The 20905-nt window shown below is 37.6% G+C and overlaps 1 protein-coding gene across 9 annotated transcripts in view; it reads right to left on the bottom strand.

Annotated features, from left to right (window-relative positions):
• The window catches only part of TPST1 (tyrosylprotein sulfotransferase 1), a 160355-nt gene that overhangs the window by 58303 nt on the left and 81147 nt on the right, over positions 1-20905 (bottom strand). For 6 of the 9 annotated variants that reach the window (XR_012375709.1, XM_073884232.1, XM_073884233.1 and 3 more), the window contains exon 3: positions 3639-3837. Coding sequence is in view for 7 of the 9 variants with exons in the window: in XM_073884232.1 (XP_073740333.1) it covers positions 3639-3837 (199 nt within the window). In the remaining 2 variants the exon portion in view is untranslated. Of the gene's footprint in view, positions 1-2077; positions 2116-3638; positions 3838-20905 lie in introns of all 9 variants that reach the window. The other 3 variants (XR_012375708.1, XM_073884230.1, XM_073884231.1) reach the window with 1 other exon arrangement.

Consider the following 20905-nt stretch of genomic DNA (forward strand, 5'->3'; position numbering starts at 1 on the left):
TCAGTTTAGTGAACATTTCCATTGAGCTTCTGCCTACAATGGAGTGAGTTCGGAAAGTAAGTTCTATTTTGGTCACTGTGTTTCAAATCTTTGTGAGCATGTAGGTGTAGATATACAAAAGGCAGCTGGAAATAAGGAACCTGGGGCCTAGGGAAGAAATCCACGGGGAGATACATCAGCAAATAGGCTCTAATCAAAGCCACATGAGTGGATGAGCCTGATCAAGGAGACTACAAAACAGAAGTCCTTAATGTGAGGGGCTTTAGGGACATCTACGAATTCACTGAAATGGTGGGTAAAATTCTGTGCATCTCTGTGTCTCCATTTCTAAGGTAGATATCCATATATTTAATCAGATTCTCAATTAGGTTTGTGAATCTAAAAAGATTAAAAACCTATGAGAGAGTGGAAGGCTGAGGCTGCAACCAAGAGGGCACTATTTACTTAAATGTGCCACAATTTTGGGATTAAAGACTATGATGGGAAAGAGTATGGAATATGTTAACATTTAATTTCCAATTTACCATCTGAGTCATGAACCATCAAGCACATGATTTTCTGTTTAAAATTGGGCAATGTGTCCCCAAAATATGTTGACTCAGACACCAATGCTTCTAGACTACCCAGAATTATATGAAAACCAGCACTTTTAGGCCTGGAGCTTCAGATTTTATATTCCCAGTCAAAATGTGAATTTCTTCCCACTCCCATCCCATAAATAAAGGAATAATCTCCCTAGCCACCTTCTTTCTCTGGACCCATTCTCACATCATACTTAACAATCAAAGATCACTTTTTAAGCATTACTTTATGAAACTTCATGATCATCAATGCTGGATATATTAGCATCTGAGTTTCTGCAAGCAAAGAAGCTTCAAAAAAACATAGGACTTAGATTATAAGAAGGGCTATGAAACCCAACCCCACAAAACAAGAATGTCAGCTTGTATGTATTATCATGAAGTGCTCAAAAATGCAATAATAGTTCACACTTTATCTTTTTTCCCCTCAAAATTATTTGTCTCTTCAGAAATAGAGATGGGGGGAAAAGGTCCCTCCCCAAGTGTGCATTCAGAAACCCTTTAAAAAGCCACAAGTGTGTATGAAACAAATTCTCTAGTCACATGGATTCAAACCACAGCATTCTTCCCAACCTACAACTCAAGCAGGCCAAGAATAATCTAGCCAGTCAACTTGCATGTAGGAAAACTACTACTGCCTGGAAAACCTCTTAAGTATCATTTGTACATGTTTCTGGCTTATAAAAAACATTCCACTATTGTACAAAGGAGAAAGCTATGAATTACCAATTACCAAGAGATTATCAAAGACTATGATAATGGATGTTAGACTCATGTGTACTTCATCTTTAGCAGAATGTAAACTTTTTTAAAACTTCAAAGATGGTCCATAAAAAAATATATGCATACCAACTGGGAAATGTTCAGTTATATTAATCAACGAAAACTATTAAAATTAACAAAAATAAAAAATAAAATTACCTATTATACAGATAGTTCAAAAGATTAAAAAGAAATTATCAACATATATCAAGCAACTTAAAAAGTTTCAGATACTTGGACCTGGTTTAATTCTACTTTCATTAGTCTAACCTTAAAAAAAAAGAAACTAAAATGTATTTTGTGCAAAGACGTTCATTGTAGTGTAATGTGTCAAACAGAAAACTGTAAGCAACAAAAGGAAAATGATAAAATGAATTATAGAACATATATTAGGGAAATATATTTTATTTGTTCATTCATTTATTGACCTACTACTGTGTTTCAGAAAGGATTTAAGGTGGATCATATGATAATATATTATGTAACCATGAAAAATTATGTTTAAAAAGCAACATGCTCGGGGGTGCCTGGGTGGCTCAGTCAAGAGTCCTGCATTGGGCTCCCTGCTCAGTGGGGAGTCTGCTTCTCCCTCTGCCTCTGCTCTCTGTCAAATAAATAAAATCTTAAAAAAAAAAAAAAAAGCTAACACGCTTGTGACTATTACAAGGAAAGGGCTGGATACAAAATTGTGTGTGTGTGTGCAAAAGTAAGATTATAAAACAATGCAATCTTACCTTTGTTTAACAATAGGCAGAGAAGGAAGGGAAATCCACTGAAATAGTAAGAATGGTATGTGTATGGTTGGTAACATAAGTCAATTTTCTTATCTTTTTAATTTTATAAGTTATATACACCAAGCTTATATTTTTATAATAAAATGTATATATGAAATCATAAAGAGAATAAAGGTTATTTAAAAAATAAAAAAGCTAGCTATATATATGATGGTTTAGAAGAAGTTAGCTCTTCCTATATATAGTCACTAGTGAACCGAAAAAGGAAAATTAAAGTACATAATACATAAGAGAAAAAAATCCACATGGAATTAACCTCATGAAATATAAGTGTGTTTGTCAATTAAAGGTATCAAAAAAAAAGACTGAATAAAGAGATGATATAAGGTTGCAGGGAGAGAAGGACACTAACATAAAAGCAAGAGAATACCTGAGAAAAGCAAGGAATTTTTTTTTTAAAGATTTATTTATTTATTTTGAGAGAGTGAGAATGAGAGAGAGAGTACATGAGAGGGGGGAGGGTTAGAGGGAGAAGCAGGCTCCTCGCTGAGCAGGGAGCCTGATGCGGGACTCGATCCCGGGACTCCAGGATCGTGACCTGAGCCGAAGGCAGTCACTTAACCGACTGAGCCACCCAGGCGCCCGAAAAGCAAGGAATTTTAATCTGGAACTCAAGCCTATCAGTAAACTTAAGTTAACATAGTTGTGTTGTTTAAACTGCAGTTTTAGAAAAGAATGCATGTAGAGACAGAGGGTAGAATTGTGATTGTTAGGGGCTGAAAGGAGGGGGAAAGGATAATGAGTATGTAGTTTCAGTTTAGAAAGATGAAAAAGTTTTGGAGATGGATGGTGGTGGCAGTGCACGACAATGTGAATGTACTCAATACCACTAACTCCACACTTATAAATTGTCAAAATGCTAAATTTGATGTTACGTATATTTTACAACAATAAAAAAAGAAAATTCTGATTTGAAATAAATTACATGAGAAAGGTACATATTCAGATTAGCTTTGAGTTTTCAGCTTTTCTAAAACAATATTTTATAAAGATGTGAGCATTTAAAAAGCCGTAATTACACTTTAATAGCAACTTTCAATCAGAAGGTAACTTATTACACCTGTTTAATAATTCTTTTGATGTAGCCAATGTTCAGTTTTCAAGTATCAAGAAATCATGCCCCATTTAAACAAAGGTTTAAAAGTAAAGTAGCTATTAGGTTCAAAGGGGAAAAAAAACCCCTAGAAGTGAGGTCACTAATAATTCTGGTTTTTCTGGCAAATCTGTGGTAATCAGCTATGAGAATAAATCTCCCCGACAATAAGCACCATTTCTAGAAATTGGACAAAGGAGATTAAATAATTGTCCCCATAATTCCTGGGAAGAGTCACAGTTACCCTTAAAATGCAGTGTAAGTGTTCTTATGATAAAGCATTCTAAAATATAATTGTTCAAACTTAAATTTCTGATCATAAAAAATAAGAAGCAAAGTAAGAAAAAACTTTTCAGGACCCAAATTCCATATCCAGTTTTATCAATTCACTTTAAAAATCTCACTTACCCTTCTAGTGTTTTCAAGGATTTTGGGATCAGGTTTTCCATAGTTAGGTGGATTGGCATATGGGTCATATCCAAGTTTGGCAAGCATAGGTGCAATCACCGCCATGTCTTGTAAAACATCTGGGGGTATCTTCCCAACCCATTTTGATAGTGCTCCCACATTGACTGGCTTGATGACTTGGTCTGTAGATCTTTCCACTCTAAAAACAATATAATATGAATATGAATAAGTATTTATTTAGAATACCAAAAAATAATGTTAAAAGACCAATGGAAATTATTTTTGATAACTTTAAAAACTGTAAGTGTCTGGATTATAAATCTATTGAGAAAGAGGACATAACACTATTTCCCAGACTTTTTTTTAATGTCCTAAATTTGATAGCTATTATTGGCAACTTTGTATTTCTAGAAACAGGAAAAATGGTCAGCTAAAAACATCTGCACAAAACAGGTTAACAATTTAATTACAACATCCACAAAAAAAATAACAATGCTAAGATTGCTTAGGAAAACAGCCAATCAACTTACTTGAAAGGCATCAAAATTAAACAAATAAATAGGATGGACTGATGAATGATTAGAGGGACAAACAGACTGACAGATGTGTGATAAAGCAAAGACAGCAATACATTAATTAAAGCTAGTAGGTATAATTCTTTCTATTCTTTGTATGCTTGAAATTTTTCATAATAAAATATTAGGGGGAAAATAGCCAACCATAGTCTACTAAGAATGCAAAATATTCATTTGTTCTATTTTTCTGTTGACTTCCTAAAGAACTCTTTTTTCTAAAGAAGGAAAAGAAGTGCTATTTATGATTTTCAATATTATAGAATAAATGTATTCTGTCTCTTAATCTAGAAATTTACTTTATGCTTCTGGTTATACTCACTATATTTGACTAAATAACTCATCATCTTAGGATAAAATAAATAAATATAAATAAAATAAATATAAAGTGACACCTAGATTTAAACTGGATCTGAATTAGATTTTGGCCAAATGACTGCAAAACAAAAGTGCCTAATAAAACTTGAGAGTTTTATATCATAATACATAAGAAGTCATTCAAATTAGTATTCTAATAAGAGGTAAAACCCCTTTTTAAAAAGTATATGACCTCTCACTGCAGATAATCATTTCTGATGAATCCCTCAAAGGGACTCCATTCCTAAACAAAAGACAAGAGAAAATAAAATGATTATTCCCTGGGATTCTGTGAGACCACTAACTCCAGGTTTCCTTCCTGTCTCAATGGTCACATTCCCCCCCCGCCTCTTAAAAATTTCTCCAGGACACCCAAAGCAATCTACACATTCAATGCAATCCCTATCAAAATACCATCAACATTTTTCACAGAACCGGAACAAATAATCTTAAAATTTGTATGGAACCAGAAAAGACCCCAAATAGCCAAAGGAATGTTGTAAAAGAAAATCAAAGCTGGTAGCATCACAATTCCAGACTTTAAGCTGTATTACAAAACTGTAATCATCAAGACAGTATGGTACAGGTACAAAAACAGACAGACACATAGATCAGTGGACTAGAACAGAGAACCCAGATAGGGACCCTCAACTCAATGGTCAACTGATCTTCGACAAAGCAGGAAAGAATGTCCAATGGAAAAAAGACAGTCTCTTCAACAAATGGTGTTCAGAAAATTGGACAGCCACATGCAGAAGAATAAAACTGCATCATTTTCTTATACCATACACAAAAATAGACTCAAAATGGATGAAAGACCTACATGTGAGACAGGAATCCATCAAAATTCTAGAGGAGAACACAGAGCAACCTCTTTGACCTCAGCTGTAGCAATTTCTTGCTAGACATGTCTCCAAAGGCAAGGGAAACAAAAGCAAAAATGAACTATTGGGACTTCATCAGGATAAAAAGCTTTTGCACAACTAAGGAAACAGCTGACAAAACCAAAAGACCACCGACAGAATGGGAGAAGACATTTGCCAATGTCTTATCAGATAAAGGGTTAGTATCCAAAATCTATAAAGAACTTATCAAACTCAACACCTAAAGAACAAATAATCCAGTGAAGAAATGGGCAGAAGACATGAACAGATAGGGGCACCTGGGTGGCTCAGTCGTTAAGCGTCTGCCTTCGGCTCAGGTCATGATCCCAGGGTGCTGGGATCGAGTTCCACATCAGGCTCCCTGCTCCACGGAGAGCCTGCTTCTCCCTCTCCCACTCCCCCTGCTTGTGTTCCTGCTCTCACTATCTCTCTCTGTCAAATAAATAAATGAAATCTTTAAAAAAAAAAAAAAAGACATGAACAGACATTTCTGCAAAGAAGACATCCAAATGGCCAACAGACACATGAAAAAATGCTCAACATCACTCGGCATCAGGGAACTACAAATCAAAACCTCAATGGAATGCCACCTCACACTAGTCAGAATGGCTAAAATTAACAAGTCAGAAAACAACAGATGTTGGCAAGGATGCAGAGAAAGGAGAACCCTCTTACACTGTTGGTGGGAATGCAAACTGGTACAGCCACTCTGGAAAACAGTATGGAAGTTCCTCAAAAAGTTAAAAATAGAGCTACCCTACGACCCAGCAATTGCACTACTAGGTATTTATCCAAAGGATACAAACATAGTGGTCGAAAGGGCACAGGCACCCCAATGTTTATAGCAGCAATGTCCACAATAGCCACACTATGGAAAGAGTCCAGATGTCCATCGACAGATGAATGGGTAAAGAGAATGTGGTATGTATATGTGTGTGTGTACACACATGGAATGGAATACTACTCAGCCATCAAAAATTGAAATCTTGCCATTTGCAACAACATGAATAGAACAAGAGGGTATTATGCTAAGCAAAATAAGTCAATCAGAGAAAGACAATTATCATATGATCTCACTGATATGCAGAATTTAAGAAACAAGGCAGAGGATCACAGGAGAAGAGAGGAAAAAATAAAACAAGATGAAATCAGAGAGGGAGACAAACCATAAGAGACTCTTAATCATAGGAAATAAACTGAGGGTTGCTGGAGGGGAGGGAGGTGGAGGGATGGGGTAACTGGGTGATGGACATTAAGGAGGGCATGTGATGTAATGAGCACTGGGTCTTATATAAGACTGATGAATCACTGACCTCTACCTCTGAAACTAACAATATATTAACTGAATTTTTAAAAAAAGTTTAAAAATGAAAAAAAGATGTATATATATAAAATGGACTACCACTCAGCCATCAAAAAGAATGAAATCTCACCATTTGCAACGACATGGTTGGAACTAGAAGGTATTATGCTAAGCGAAATAAGTCAGGGAAAGTCAATTATATGATTTCACTCATATGTGGAATTTAAGAAACAGAACAGATGAACATAGGGGAAGGGAGGGAAAAATAAAATAAGACAAAACCAGAGAGGGAGACAAACCGCAAGAAACTCTTAACTGTAGGAAACAAACTGAGGGTTGCTGGAGGGGAGGTGGGTGGGTAGATGGGGTAACTGGATAATGGGCATTAAGGAGGGCACTTGATGGAATGAGCACTGGGTGTTATATGCAACTTGTACATATAACTGTTATATGTACAAGTTTAGTTTAGAATCACTAAACTCTACTTCTGAAACTAATAATATATATGTTAATTGAGTTTAAATTAAAAAAAAAATTTCTCCAGTACTCCACTGAACCCACTGCTCTTTTCACTCTATACTTTTTGCTTGATATTGATATTTATTGATCTTTTCTTGACATCCTTGGTTTTTCCAGGACAGGTCCAGTATTATACCTACTGCCCCAGCCTTCACTGTTAACAGCACATCCTACTTACTCTCATAAATGTTCAAGTTTGTATGATAAAATTATATGGTCACCCTACCCAGATACCCTATACACACCTCAAAACTAACATGGTCCAAAACTGGACCCATCATCTTCTGCTCAAGATCTGGTCCTCTTCATGTACATGTTATATTGATAAATGGCACCACCACCTATGCAGAAGGCAAAGCCAGAGATCTCAGATGGGACAGGGAGAAAGAAAGCAAGATCATTTCCAAATTATCCAGTTCTATAGTCTTTATGTTTGAGTGAAACAGCTCTCCTCCATTCCTACTGCCATTATCTTAGTTCCTATCACCATCACTTCTCATCCAGCTGATTACAGAAGCCTCCTAATTTCCCTGCATTTAAATAGTTGGCTTCCTTGCCCAACTATCTATCATTCCACTGAAATATAAGTTATTATATGTCTTGTTAATCTATCACCAGCACATAGCACATTAATATGTAATAGATGCTCAATTAATGTTTATTAAGTCAATGACTAAAAGCTTTTCATGGGAAAAAAGCACAGGCCTATAAATTTAGTTTACACAAACATGCTCAAGAGAAGTCAAGGATCATCTTTATAAGGAGGTCAATGGACACAGGATGAACTAACCAGAAAACACACAAGTGCTAAACTGCATGCATTTTCTGTGGGGGCATTAGGAATGTCAGAGAATGGAAGTCATGTCTACAGAAATAAATACTTCCAGAAAAGCAAAGCTTATAATAAACATAGAATATCATTTTCTGCTCATTCTATGTCAGGCACTTTGCATGTGATATCTAATTTCTGTATCCCTAAAAAAACCTTTTTTTTTTTTTAAAGATTTTTTACTTATTTATTTGACAGAGTGAGACACAGCAAGAGAAGGAACACAAGCAGGGGGAATGGGAGAGGGAGAAGCAGGCTTCCCGCTGGGCGTGGAGCCCCATACAGGGCTCGATCCCAGGACCCTGGGATCATGACCTGAGCCAAAGGCAGATGCTTAATGACTGAGCCACCCAGGCACCCCTCCCTAAAACAACCTTAAGAGTAAGGTATCAGTCCTTATTTTTCAAATGTGTAAACTGAGACCCAGATAAGGTAAGTGATTTACCAAGGATCACACAGTCTGGAAATAGTGGAGTTAGAATTTGAACCCGCATCTATATAATTCCAAAGCTTCCGTTTTTCCCATTTTCTCTTATTGCCATCCTATTGATTTTCTTAATTTTTTCTATGCTTCCCTGGAAACTTCAGCCTTTTGTTCTACGCTGTGTAGAGTGAGAAAACTGGTTTGCCACAATGGTAAAAATATACATATATACTATACATATAATAGGCACATATAATCCTCTGCTGGTAATGTTCAACGTGATCTCCAGGGAGCAGAAAAGATTTGTTGCATTTACTGATGTCCATGGCAATAAATACCCCTACCATGGCTGATTTCAAATGACCAACATGGCATCACCAACTGCAGTTGACCAGTTCCAGCAGACCACTGAATATCTACAGGGCCATAATCTCCTATCTCAAATTCTGAAATCCAAAAAACTCTAAAAACTAAACATTTTCCTGCCTTCATTTGGCAGCAAAACATGACCTGAACTGATAGTATTTATAGTCCTTATTCTACTTGGCCTAAATAATCATACTCTTTGATGCAGAAACATTAATGTGCATGATTACACAGTGCTGACACAGAACAGTGGGTATTATATAATATGTGTTATGTACATTATATGACCTGAGATCCAAATATTTCTGAGTTCTGAAACACATCTGTGTTAAACCCTGGAGTCACACATGGGGTCTGCATATCATGACTGGGAAGTTGGCTTTATTTTGAAAATGATGGGAAATGATAGAAGGGTTTTCATCACAGAATTGACATGATCAGGTTATCACTATAAGCACTCAATGCTGATAATTATCGATAAGGTAGACTGAGGGATGGTGTAACTGGGGTCAGAAACACTAGTAAAGATGTTCAACTACATATTGGAAAAGTTGAGAAATTACTAATTCATCTACAGCAAAGTGAGATGGAGATAGAAGAAAAACTCAATAGATTAAAAACAAACAAACAAACACTGATAAGACTTAGTGGCCACTTAGATAGGGGGAGAAGGAGGGGAAGGAGTCTAGATCAATTCAGATTTGACATGAAAGGCTCGAAATAGTGTTATCATTCATTACAGTAGGTAGTATGGAAGGAAAGCATATGATGCTGTTGCTTTGTTTTGTTTTAGATATATGGAACAAAGAAAAAGAGGTAAAAAAAATTTTTTTAAAGATTTTATTTATTTATTTGACAGAGACAGAGACAGCGAGAGCAGGAACACAAGCAGGGGGAGTGGGAGAGGGAGAAGCAGGCCTCCCATGGAGCAGGGAGCCCGATGTGGGACTCGATCCCAGGACCCTGAGACCATGACCTGAGCCGAAGGCAGACGCTTAATGACTGAGCCACCCAGGCGTCCGAAAAAGAGGTAAATTAATAGTAGTCACAAAGTTACCAAAAGTCTAAAGAAATACTAGAGTTGACTAAGAGACTGGAATGTAGGATATGCTCAATAAACAATAGCTATTATCATTTTTTTCATCCAGATTATAGCACTGGTTCATAAGAAAAATGAAAAGCCATTACTTATCATTAAGATCAAATTAATAATTCAAAGTCCAATGATCTATTATCTGAAAGCAAAAGAGAGCTCTAAAATGAAAGAATTTGGAAAGGTTTTTTGTTACATAACCACTGAGTCACAAGATCCACTAGCAGCAAATGCAGTTACTATGGACTGCTAAAGGGAAGAACTTGGAAAGGCCCACTGCCTATCAATCAGGTGTTTTTCTTTAAGACAGTAGTAAAGACATTTTATATTTACTGACCATAAAATTCAAATTAAACATTTTCTGAATACCCACTATGTGTCAGGTCAAGTGTTAGATACTACGGATGTAAAAATGACTGATTAGGCCATGGCCCTCCTCTCAAGAAGCTCAGAGTCCAATAAGAGAGAGAAACAAATACTCATGATTAATACGCAGCATGATAAATGTAATCACAAAAGCTAGAAACTATAGGGGTGCCTGGGTGGCTCCGTCGGTTAAGTGTCTGACTCTTGATTTCAGCTCAGGTCATGATCTCAGGGTTGTGAGATCAAGCCCTGCATTGTCAGGCTCTGCACTGGGAATGGAATCTGCTTAAGATTCTCTCTCTCCAGGACGCCTGGGTGGCTCAATTAAGTGTCTGTCTTCGGCTCAGGTCATGATCCCAGGGTCCTGGGATCGAGTCCCACACTGGGCTCCCTGCTCAGCGGGGAGCCTGCTTCTCCCTCTGCCTGCCGCTCCCCCTGCTTGTGTGCTCTCTCCCTCTCTGACAAATAAATAAAATCTTAAAAAAAAAAAGCCAGAAACTATATAATGTGACTGCAGATGACAGAACTAAGCCATTCTTCTCCTGGGGTGGGACGTTGATCAGGGCAAGCTGCCAAGCAGCTAAGGCAAGAGTTAGCAATCTATGGGTCACAGGCCAAATTCAGTCCTACTGCCTGTTTTTGTCTGGCCTTCAAGCTAAGAATGGCTTTTACATTTGTAAACAGTTTTTAAAAACTCAAAAGAATTATTTCATAACACATGAAAATCATATGAAATTTCAGTGTCATGAAGTTTCATTGGAACACAGCCATGCTCATTTGTTTATGCATTGTCTATGGCCTCTCTTCTGCTTCAATGGCAGAGTTGAATAGTTAAGACCATTTTGCTCCCTAAACCTAAAATATTTACTATTTAGCCATTTACAGAAAAAAATTATCAACTGTAATCTGAGACTGCACCTTAAGGGCATGTAGGATCTGTGTGGGGAGTCTTCAGGTGACACCCTTCCTTACAGAAGGATCCCATCAACTTTCACACACTTGAGAGACCTGCTGCACTTAGAGAATTGAGAGCTACACGTGGAGAGCCACCCCACTTGTTTCGGAACAGTGTATGACTGCTTTAGCTCTAAGTCAGCTGGATATTACAACAAAAATTGAATGGCCTGTCAAGCCAAAAATACCTGGCCCTTTACAGAAAGTTTGTTGATCTCTGTTCCAAAGGATACTGTCATTAGAGAGAAATGAGCTTTGTTCTGAGAGCCTGATTATCTTTTCTACACAACAACATGCAGGCTGGATGGAGCTCATCAAATCCCCCTTACTCCTTTAGTCTTTCCAGAAGTTAACCAACAGTTAGGCGGGAAGTGTACCAGGGTATAAGTTAGTTACCATTCCAGTACCCACTAATCTCACTGGGACCCTAAAACACAGTGCCTGCCAGACTAGAATACTTAAACACCCACTGCCCAGGCACAGGACTGCAAGGCAAGATACCTGTGAATTTGCAGGTTCTTCCCCAGTCCTAAGCGTCCAGGCTCCCTTTTCTCTGCAGCATTCATAGTGGAAGGCACTTCTCCTCAGGGAATGGGGACATGGCCAAAATTTTGAATGACTGAGGTGAATATAATCTTCCAAGACACTCATTTTAAAAGCATGGATCTTACATGAGTCTTACACTACAGCCAGGAGGGCTGCCAAACCACAGGTCTGAATTATGATACACAGCAACTACTACAGGAAACCAAATTCTCTAGACTAAAGCAAGCGTCAGGGCTGGAATGGACATGCAAAAAAGGAATGGATAAGAGTACATAATCCAGGGGCACCTGGGTGGCTCAGATGGTTAAGTGTCTGTCTTCGGCTCAGGTCATGATCCCAGGGTCCTGGGATCGAGCCCCACATCAGGATCCTGGCTTAGTGGGGAGCCTGCTTCTCCCACTCCCACTCCCTCTCCCCACTGTTCATGTCCTTTCTCTCTCTCTCTCTCTCTGTGTTGCAAACAAATAAATAAAATCTTTTTTAAAAAAAGTACATAACCCATATGGTTAGATTTATTAGACTAAAAAGATGAAATACCATTAAAACTCCTATTTTCGGGGACGCCTGGGTGGCTAAGTAGGTTGAGCATCCAACTCCTGATTTCGGCTCAGGTTGTAATCTCAAGGTAATGAGGATGAGCCTCACACTGGGATCCACGCTCTGCAGGGAGTCTGCTTCTCTCTCTTCCTCCCCGCTTGCCTTGCCATCTACTCATGCATTCTCTCTCTCAAATAAATAAATAAATCTTTTATTTGAGAGAGAGACAGAGATAGCAACAGAGAGAGATAGCGAGAGAGTATGCACGAGCAGGAGAGGGAGAAACAGGCTTCCCGCGGAGCAGGGAGCCCGATGTGGGGCTCGATCCCGGGACCCTGGGATCATGACCTGAGCCGAAGGCAGACGCTTAACAACTGAGCCACCCAGGCGCCCCTAAATAAATCTTTTTTAAAAAGTCATGTTTTCGGGCGCCTGAGTGGCTCAGTTGGTTAAGCGACTGCCTTCGGCTCAGGTCATGATCCCGGAGTCCCAGGATCGAGTCCCACATCGGGCTCCCTGCTCCGCAGGGAGTCTGTTTCTCCCTCTGACCCTCTTCCCTCTCATGCTGTCTCTCATTCTCTCTCAAATAAATAAAATCTTTAAAAAAATAATAAAAAATTAAAAAGTCATGTTTTCAAAGACTATTTCACTCTTAACAAACACATTGTCTTGTGAAAGTGGATTCTTTTGTGTATGTACACAATAGAAATTCGATTTTGTAATGTTATATATACTCATAGAATCATATCAAAATGCTAACAATGACAGTGATATGATTTTGATTTTTATATTCTTACCTAACTTTTCTGTATTTTCCAATTGTCTATAGTAAGCAATGTCTTTTTCAGTCCATAGAATAGTGGAATTATAAAGATCCACACAGAAGTCTATTAACTATCTCAAGCTCAACACAGCCCAAACTTAACTCCTGATTGTATTCCCAAAGTCTACTACATATCCATGGCCCTCCCAGTCTTAGTTGAAAACAATTCCATTGTCCTGCTGTGCGGAATAAAATAAAACTGGAGCTGTCTTTTGACTACTCTTTTTCAAACTCCACATCCAATCCATCTTAAAATCTTATCAACTTATACCTCAAAATATATCCAAATATGATCACTTCTCATGAAATCCACAGCTACTCGCCCCTGGTCCAAGGCAACATTATCTCTTGCCTGGATTTCTACAATATTCTTTTAATAGTTTCCCTGCTTCTTTCTTTGCATCCCTGTGGTCTAGTTGCAGTATATACACCAGAGTTAGACCATGTCACTTCTCTGCTCAAAATCCAGCAACACCTCCATAAGTATTCCAAGTCCAAGTCCTGAAAATGAAAGGGAATCTGAGAAGCCATAAGAATAGGTTTTTTAATCTCGACAAATCATCCATGAAAACAAAGAAACCAGATAGCAAAACCAAAAAAACACAAACAACATTTAAAACAAAACTAGGTGACAAAGTTTCCCTACAAACTCCAAAATACAAGTGGTTGGAAACAACCAACATAACCATAATACCTGCATGAAATGAATGAGTGGGAGGAAGGACAAGGAAGCAACAGGGCATCTGAAAGACATCTATATGGTTGACCCTTGAACAACATGGTATGTAGGGGTGCTGACACCCACGCACTTGAAAATTCTTGTGTAATTTTTTTTCATTTGTTAAGTAATCTCTACACCCATTGTGGGGTTTGAACTCATGACCCTGAGATCAAGAGTCACATGCTCTACTTACTGGGCCAGCCAGGCGTCTCCCTTTCCATTTCTTGGTGTAATCTTTAATTTCTTTCATCAGTCTTTTATAGTTTTCAGAGTACAGGCCTTTCACCTCTTTGGTAGGTTTATTACTAGGTATTTTATTATTTTTGTTGCAATTGTAAATGGGAGTGGTTTTGTACTCTCTCTTCTGCTTCATTATTGGTGCATAAAAATGCAACAGATTTCTGCACATTATGTATCCTGTGACATTACTGAATTCATTCATCAGTTCTAGCAGTTTTTGGGTGGAGTCTTTCAGGTTTTCTACATATCGCCTATGTAATCTACAAATAGTGAATGTTTTACTTCTTCTTTACTGATTTTAATGACTTGTATTCTTTTTGTTATCCTACTGCTGTGGCTAGGACTTCCAGTACTATGTTGAATAAAAGTGCTGAGAGTGGACATCCTTGTCTTATTCCTGACCTTAGGGGAAAAGATCTTCGTTTTTCCCCATTAAGGAGGATATTAGCTGTGGGTTTTTCATATATGGCCTTTATTATGTTGAGGTATGTTCCCTCTAAACCTACTTTTTGAGGGTTTTTATCATGAATGGATGTTGTACTTTGTCAAATGCTTTTTCCACATCTATTGAAATAATCATACAGTTCTTATCCTTTCTTTTATTTTGATTGATTTGTGAATATTGAACCACCCTTGCTACCCAGGAATAAATCCCACTTGATCATAATGAATGATTTTTTAAATGTATTGTTTGCTAGTATTTTATTGGGAATTTTTGCATCCATGTTCATCAGGGATATTGGCCTGTAGTTATATTCTTTTTAGTGGAGTCTTTCTCTGGTTTTGGTATCAGGGTAATGCTGGCCTTGTAGAATGAATTTGGAAGTTCTTCTTTTCTATTTTTTGGAACAGTTTAAGGAGAATAAGTACGAATCTTCTTTAAATATTTGGTGGAATTCACCTGTGAAGCCATCTGGTCCTGGACTTTTGATTACCTATTCAATTTATTTCCTGGTTATCGATCTGTTCAAGTTTTCTATTTCTATTTTCGATTTCTACCTGTTTCAGTTTTGGTAGTTTATTTTTCTGGGAATTCATCCATTTCTTCCAGGTTGTCCAATTTGTTGGCATATAGTTTTCCATAATTTTGTCTTATGATTATCTGTATTTCTGCGGTGTTGTTATATTTCTCCTCTCATTTGTGATTTGAGTCCTTTCTTGTTTTTTCTTGATAAGTCTGGCTAGAGGTTTATCAATTTTACTGATTTTTTTCGAAGAACCAGCTCCTGTTTCCATTGATGTGTTCTGTGTTTTTAGTTTCTATATTACTTATTTCTGTTCTAATCTTTTATTATTTCCTTCCTTCTGCTGGTTTTAGGTTTTGTTGTTCTTTTTCTAGCTCCTGTAGGTGCAAGGTTAGGTTATTCAAGATTTTTCTTGCTTCTTGAAGTAGACCTGTATTGCTATAAACTGCCCTCTCTGAACCACTTTTGCTGTATCCCAGAGGTTTTGGACCATTGTGTTTTCATTTTCATTTGTTTCCATGTACTTCTTTTAAGATTTTATTTATTTATTTATTTATTTGAGCAACAGAGCACATATACACGCATGCAAGCAGGTGGAAGGGAGAGGGAAAGGAAGGACAAGCAGACTCCCCATTGAGCACAGAGCCCCACGGGGGGCTCAATCTCGTGACCCCAAGACCATGACCTGAGTTGAAATGAAGAGTCAGCTGTTAACTGACTGAGCTACCCAGGTACCCCAAGTTTCCGTGTACTTCTTTATTGCTTCATTTCCTAGTTGGCCCATTTATTGTTTTGTAGCATGTTATTTAATCTCCATGTATTAGTGGTCTTTCCAGACTTTTTTCTAGTGGTTGATTTCTAGTTCCATAGTGGTGTGGTCAGAAATTATGTATGGTATGATTTTGATCTTCTTGAATTAGTTGAGGTTTGTTTTGTGGGCTAATATGTGATCTATTCTGGAGAATCATGTGCACTTGAAAAGGTGTATTCTGCTGTTTTATACGTTTATATATGTTAGATCCACCTGCTCCTGTGGATCACTTAAAGCCATTGTTTCATTGTTGATTTTCTGTTAAGATGATCTGTCATTGATGTAAGTGAGCTGTTAATGTTCCCTATTATTATGGTATTATTAGCAATTAGTTCCTTTATGTTTGTTACTGTTTTATATATTTGGGTGCTCCTATGTTAGGTGCATAAATACTTAAAATTGCTATAACATCTTATTGGATTGTCCTCTTTATTATTATACAGTGTCCTTATCTCTTGTTATAGTCTTTGTTTTAAAGTCTACTTCATCTGATGTGCGTTATTACTACTCTGGTTTTCTTTTGACATCCATTTGTTCGATAGATGTTTCTCCATCCATTTACTTTCAATCTGCAGGTGTCTGTAGTATAAAATGGGCCTCCTGTAGATCTTCTAGTGGGCCAGAGACGGGACAATCTGAACCTCAACAAAATAATAATTGCAATAGATTGAAATCGTCAAGTTAGTCTCTTGGAAAAATATGAAAAGAAACCAACTCATTATCTTGAAAACTACCAAATAAAGAATAACAATCCAGTATTTATCATGCCTTTTTCCTATATGGACTATAAACCTCAGTAACCAGATAGTAGATGCAGGGCTGTATCTCTTTAAAAAGTTTTTCTAAATAATATTGAGAAATGAAATCAGAATTTTGCAAAATCAAACAAACTAATGAATCTAGGCACTGAGGATCAAATGCTGCTAAAATCACAAGAAGACAACTACACATAACAGATAGCCTTGTCGGGGCACCTGGGTGGCTCAGTCGTTAAGTGTCTGCCTTCGGCTCAGGTCATGATCCCAGGGTCCTGGGATTGAGCCCCACGTCAGGCTGGCTCCCCCCTCTGCAGGAAGCCTGCTTCTCCCTCTCCTACTCGCCCTGCTTGTGTTCCCCCTTCGGCTGTGTCTCTCTGTCAAATAAATAAATAAAATCTTTAAAAAACAAAAAAGATAGCCTTGCCAAATCAGATTGAGTCTGATTAAGCCTCTAGATCCAGCTACCAATTTGTATGAAATATAGAATTAAGAAGAATGTGTTGGACAATCAGCGGTCTGACTGAAAAAATTTTGCAGTTAGCAAAATTCAGATGGTAAATAAGTTTACTGCCTGAATGACCTAGGCTCCCCCCCAAAATAGTGTATGGTTATGATAGGAATTGAGCATTTGGAAATCTATAAATTAAAAGAAACTTAAAATATGTGCCAGATTGTTTTTAAAGGGTGAGACTATAATATATATGCCTGCATATTTGGATGCTAAAACTAAAGAAACAACAGGAAGTGATCTCTAAAATTGTCAGAATAGTGTATAGTTTTGGGGAAAAGCATGAGATTTGTTTTGAGATTAGGATACATGGAAAGGCTTCTGGACTGACTGGCATAGTTCAATTTCTTGACATGGATGGTAGTTATACAAGGGTGTTTGCCTTATTAAAATTCATTAAACTAATTTTTAATTAGTCCTTACCATGGTCCACAAGGCCCTATATAACCTAATCTGACTTCCACACCCTCCTACATCCACTCTGTTCCAGCTCCACTGACATTTTTGCAATTGTTTGGGTAGACCACGTATGCTCCTCACTGGTGTCTTTACAGTGGCTGTTTCCTCTGCCTGGAACACTCTTTCCCCAACTACCCACTTGGCTAACTCCTTCACTCCCAAGATTTCCTCAGATCTCATGCTGATGAGGAATACCCTGATCACGCTATTTTATATTATAACCTGCCCTTCCAAATCCCCTTGGTCCATGGGACAACCTGGTTGGCTCAGTCAGCAGAGCATGCAACTCTTGATCTTGGGGTTGTGAGTTTGAGCCCCATGTTGGGTGTAGAGATTACTTAAAAATCTTTTTAAAAATTAAAAGAAATCCAGGGCGCCTGGGTGGCTCAGTTGGTTAAGCGGCTGCCTTCGGCTCAGGTCATGATCCCGGGGTCCCGGGATGGAGTCCCGCATCGGGCTCCCTGCTCAGCTGAGAGCCTGCTTCTTCCTCTCCTTCTGCCTGCCGCTCTGCCTACATGTGCTATCTCTCTGTCAAATAAATAAATAAAATCTTAAAAAAAAAAAAGGTGAAAAAAAAGTCCACACCATCCTGGTTCCCTTTATTCTCCTCTGATTTTTCTTTTTCCATAGCATTTATGATCTCTGAATATGCTATGTGTTTTTCTTATTTAATATGGTTTTTGGGTTTTTTTAGTCTTCGCCCACTAGACTGTAGGCTCCATAAGGGCAGCAATTTTCGTATTTTGTTCACTTGTTCTTGCTCTCCCATAGGTCTCTGCAAGAAGTATCACCTTAGCTATGAGGACTTCCCTACTATTCCTATGCCCCAACTCTTAATAACAACCTATCCTCTACTTTCTTTCTTTCTATAAGACTTATTACCATCTGATGAACTAGACATTTAACTTGCCTATTTTTTTAATGGGATGGCTTCCAAATGCTAATGTAAGTTCCATGAAGAAAGGGCTTATTTTTATTTGTTTTGTGTGTTTTGTTAACTGCTATAACCCCAGCCTACTGAACATAACCTGGGACATAATGAGTGCTCAGTAAAAACATGTTAAGTGGGGGCACCTGGGTGGCTCAGTTGTTGAGCATCCACCTTCGGCTCAGGTCATGATCCCAGGGTCCTGGGATCGAGCCCCACATCGGGCTCCCTGCTCGGCGGGAAGCCTGCTTCTCCCTCTCCCACTCCCCCTGCTTGTGTTCCCTCTCTCGCTGTGTCTCTCTGTCAAATAAATCTTAAAACATGTTAAGTGAACAAATAAATAGTCTTTAACATATTTAAGTAGTTTTTTCCTATTCCTTCTTAAATTTTTATCATGAATGACAACTGAATTTTACCAAGAGCCTTTCAGTATTAAATAATATGATCATTTGGTTTTAATTTTTTGATGTAATGAACTGTGTTAATAGATTTTTCTGATATGAACCATTCTTTCATTTTTGAAATAAAAGTTATTTGGTCATAAAAGCTTATCAATCTTTAATACACTGCTGAATTCTGCTAATATTTTACTTATGACTTTATTATTTATGATTTTGGCATCAATATGGATAAGTAAATTCTGGTTTTCTTTTCTGTAACTTCTATTGGGTTCTGTTGTTAAGTCATGTTTTCATAAAATGAACAGAGGAGTTTTCCATCTTTTTCTATTACCTAAACTAGTTTAAACAGCACCAGACTCATGTGTTAGAAGTAATTCAATTTTGAATCATCTACACCTTTTTAAATGTTCTCTCTTGACTAAGATTGACCTTTTCAATCTCTTTGATGCTAATCAATGTATTTAAGTTCTCTATCATGAAAAATTAGCTATTATCTCTGGGCTTTCGATTTATTACGAAGATACCTTTACATAGTATTCACACATAATTCTTTTAATTTCTTTTATATCTGTATTATTTTTCCTTTTTCATCCTTTAGCTGATACACATTTGCTCTCTCATACCTTCATCGATATTGCAAAGGGTTTACCTTTTCACTGATCATCTCAATTATCAATTTTCATTTTTATTTATCCTTCCTACTATTTTTCTCTATTTTAGTATTTTCAGTTTTATCTGCATTGACTTTAGGATCCAAGACTATCACGGTAGTACCCCCTTATCCACCAGGGATAATTCCAAGACCCTCAGTGGATGCATGAAAACACAGATTGTACCAAGCCATTTATAGTGGTTTTTTTTTTTAACCTATGGTAAAGTTTAATTTATAAATTAGTAACAATAAGAGACTAACAATAATAAAAAACAGAACAGTTATAACAATATATATATGTAAAAGTTATGTAAACACGGTCTCTCTCTCTCTCAAAATACCTGATTGTTCTGTATTAATGGTTTTAAGGTAAGATGCCTATGTGATGAGAAAGTGAGGTGAATGATATAGGCACTGTGACACAGCATCAGGCTACTACTGACCTTCTGATATGTCAGAATGATTATCGGCTTCCAGACTGTGACTGACGGTGGGTGACTGAAACTGGTGGAAAGCAAAACTACTGACAAGGGTGGGCACTACTGTACTCCTTTGTGTACGGTATCATAACAATGTCCTAAATTCCCATATAATTTGGGTCTACTTCTAATCCTATTCTTTACCACTTATCAAGACAGATTCATATGCAAGAAGATTTTATTATTTAAGTACTAAGGAGGGTCTCATTAGAAAGGGTAATGGGCCTAAATAGCAGCATTAAACTGGAGGTTTCAGAAGTATGGTCAGTTGAAGGCTAAACTAAGTAGCTATGTAATATAGGCTCAGTGCAACATGTATAATGTGTGTAGGCATTCCTATCCCACCCCCACTCTCAATATATGTTCCATAAGCTCAGGAATTTGTGTCTCGTTTGCCGTTCTATCTCAAGTGCTTACAATGATGCTAGGGACATAACAGAAGGTCAATAAATATTTGTTGAATAAATGAATAAACTGGAGAAATCTTGTTTCTGATTCTTCAGATGAACTCAACATTTCTAGGTTTAGATTAATAATTCACATAAGGTGAAGAAAAAAATATAAAAATCTCTCTTCTCCCCTGATGACCCTTCCCCTTCCCCGAGCCTGGCCATGGGCCAGTCCTTGTTCGTTCTGTCCTTGAACATTCTGGGATGAAAGCAGCTCTGTTGTGGTTTTGTCTCTGGTTGTTGTATTTTCTCTATGCAGCCACATCTTGGTGTTTGGCCAGACTTGCATTCTTTGCAAGGAACAGATTTCATTTCTTGAACGT

This window comes from Callorhinus ursinus, unplaced genomic scaffold (assembly GCF_003265705.2).
Source record: "Callorhinus ursinus isolate GAN/ISIS: 27379988/994484 unplaced genomic scaffold, GSC_fseal_2.0 scaffold55, whole genome shotgun sequence".
Taxonomy (NCBI): Eukaryota; Metazoa; Chordata; class Mammalia; order Carnivora; family Otariidae; genus Callorhinus; species Callorhinus ursinus.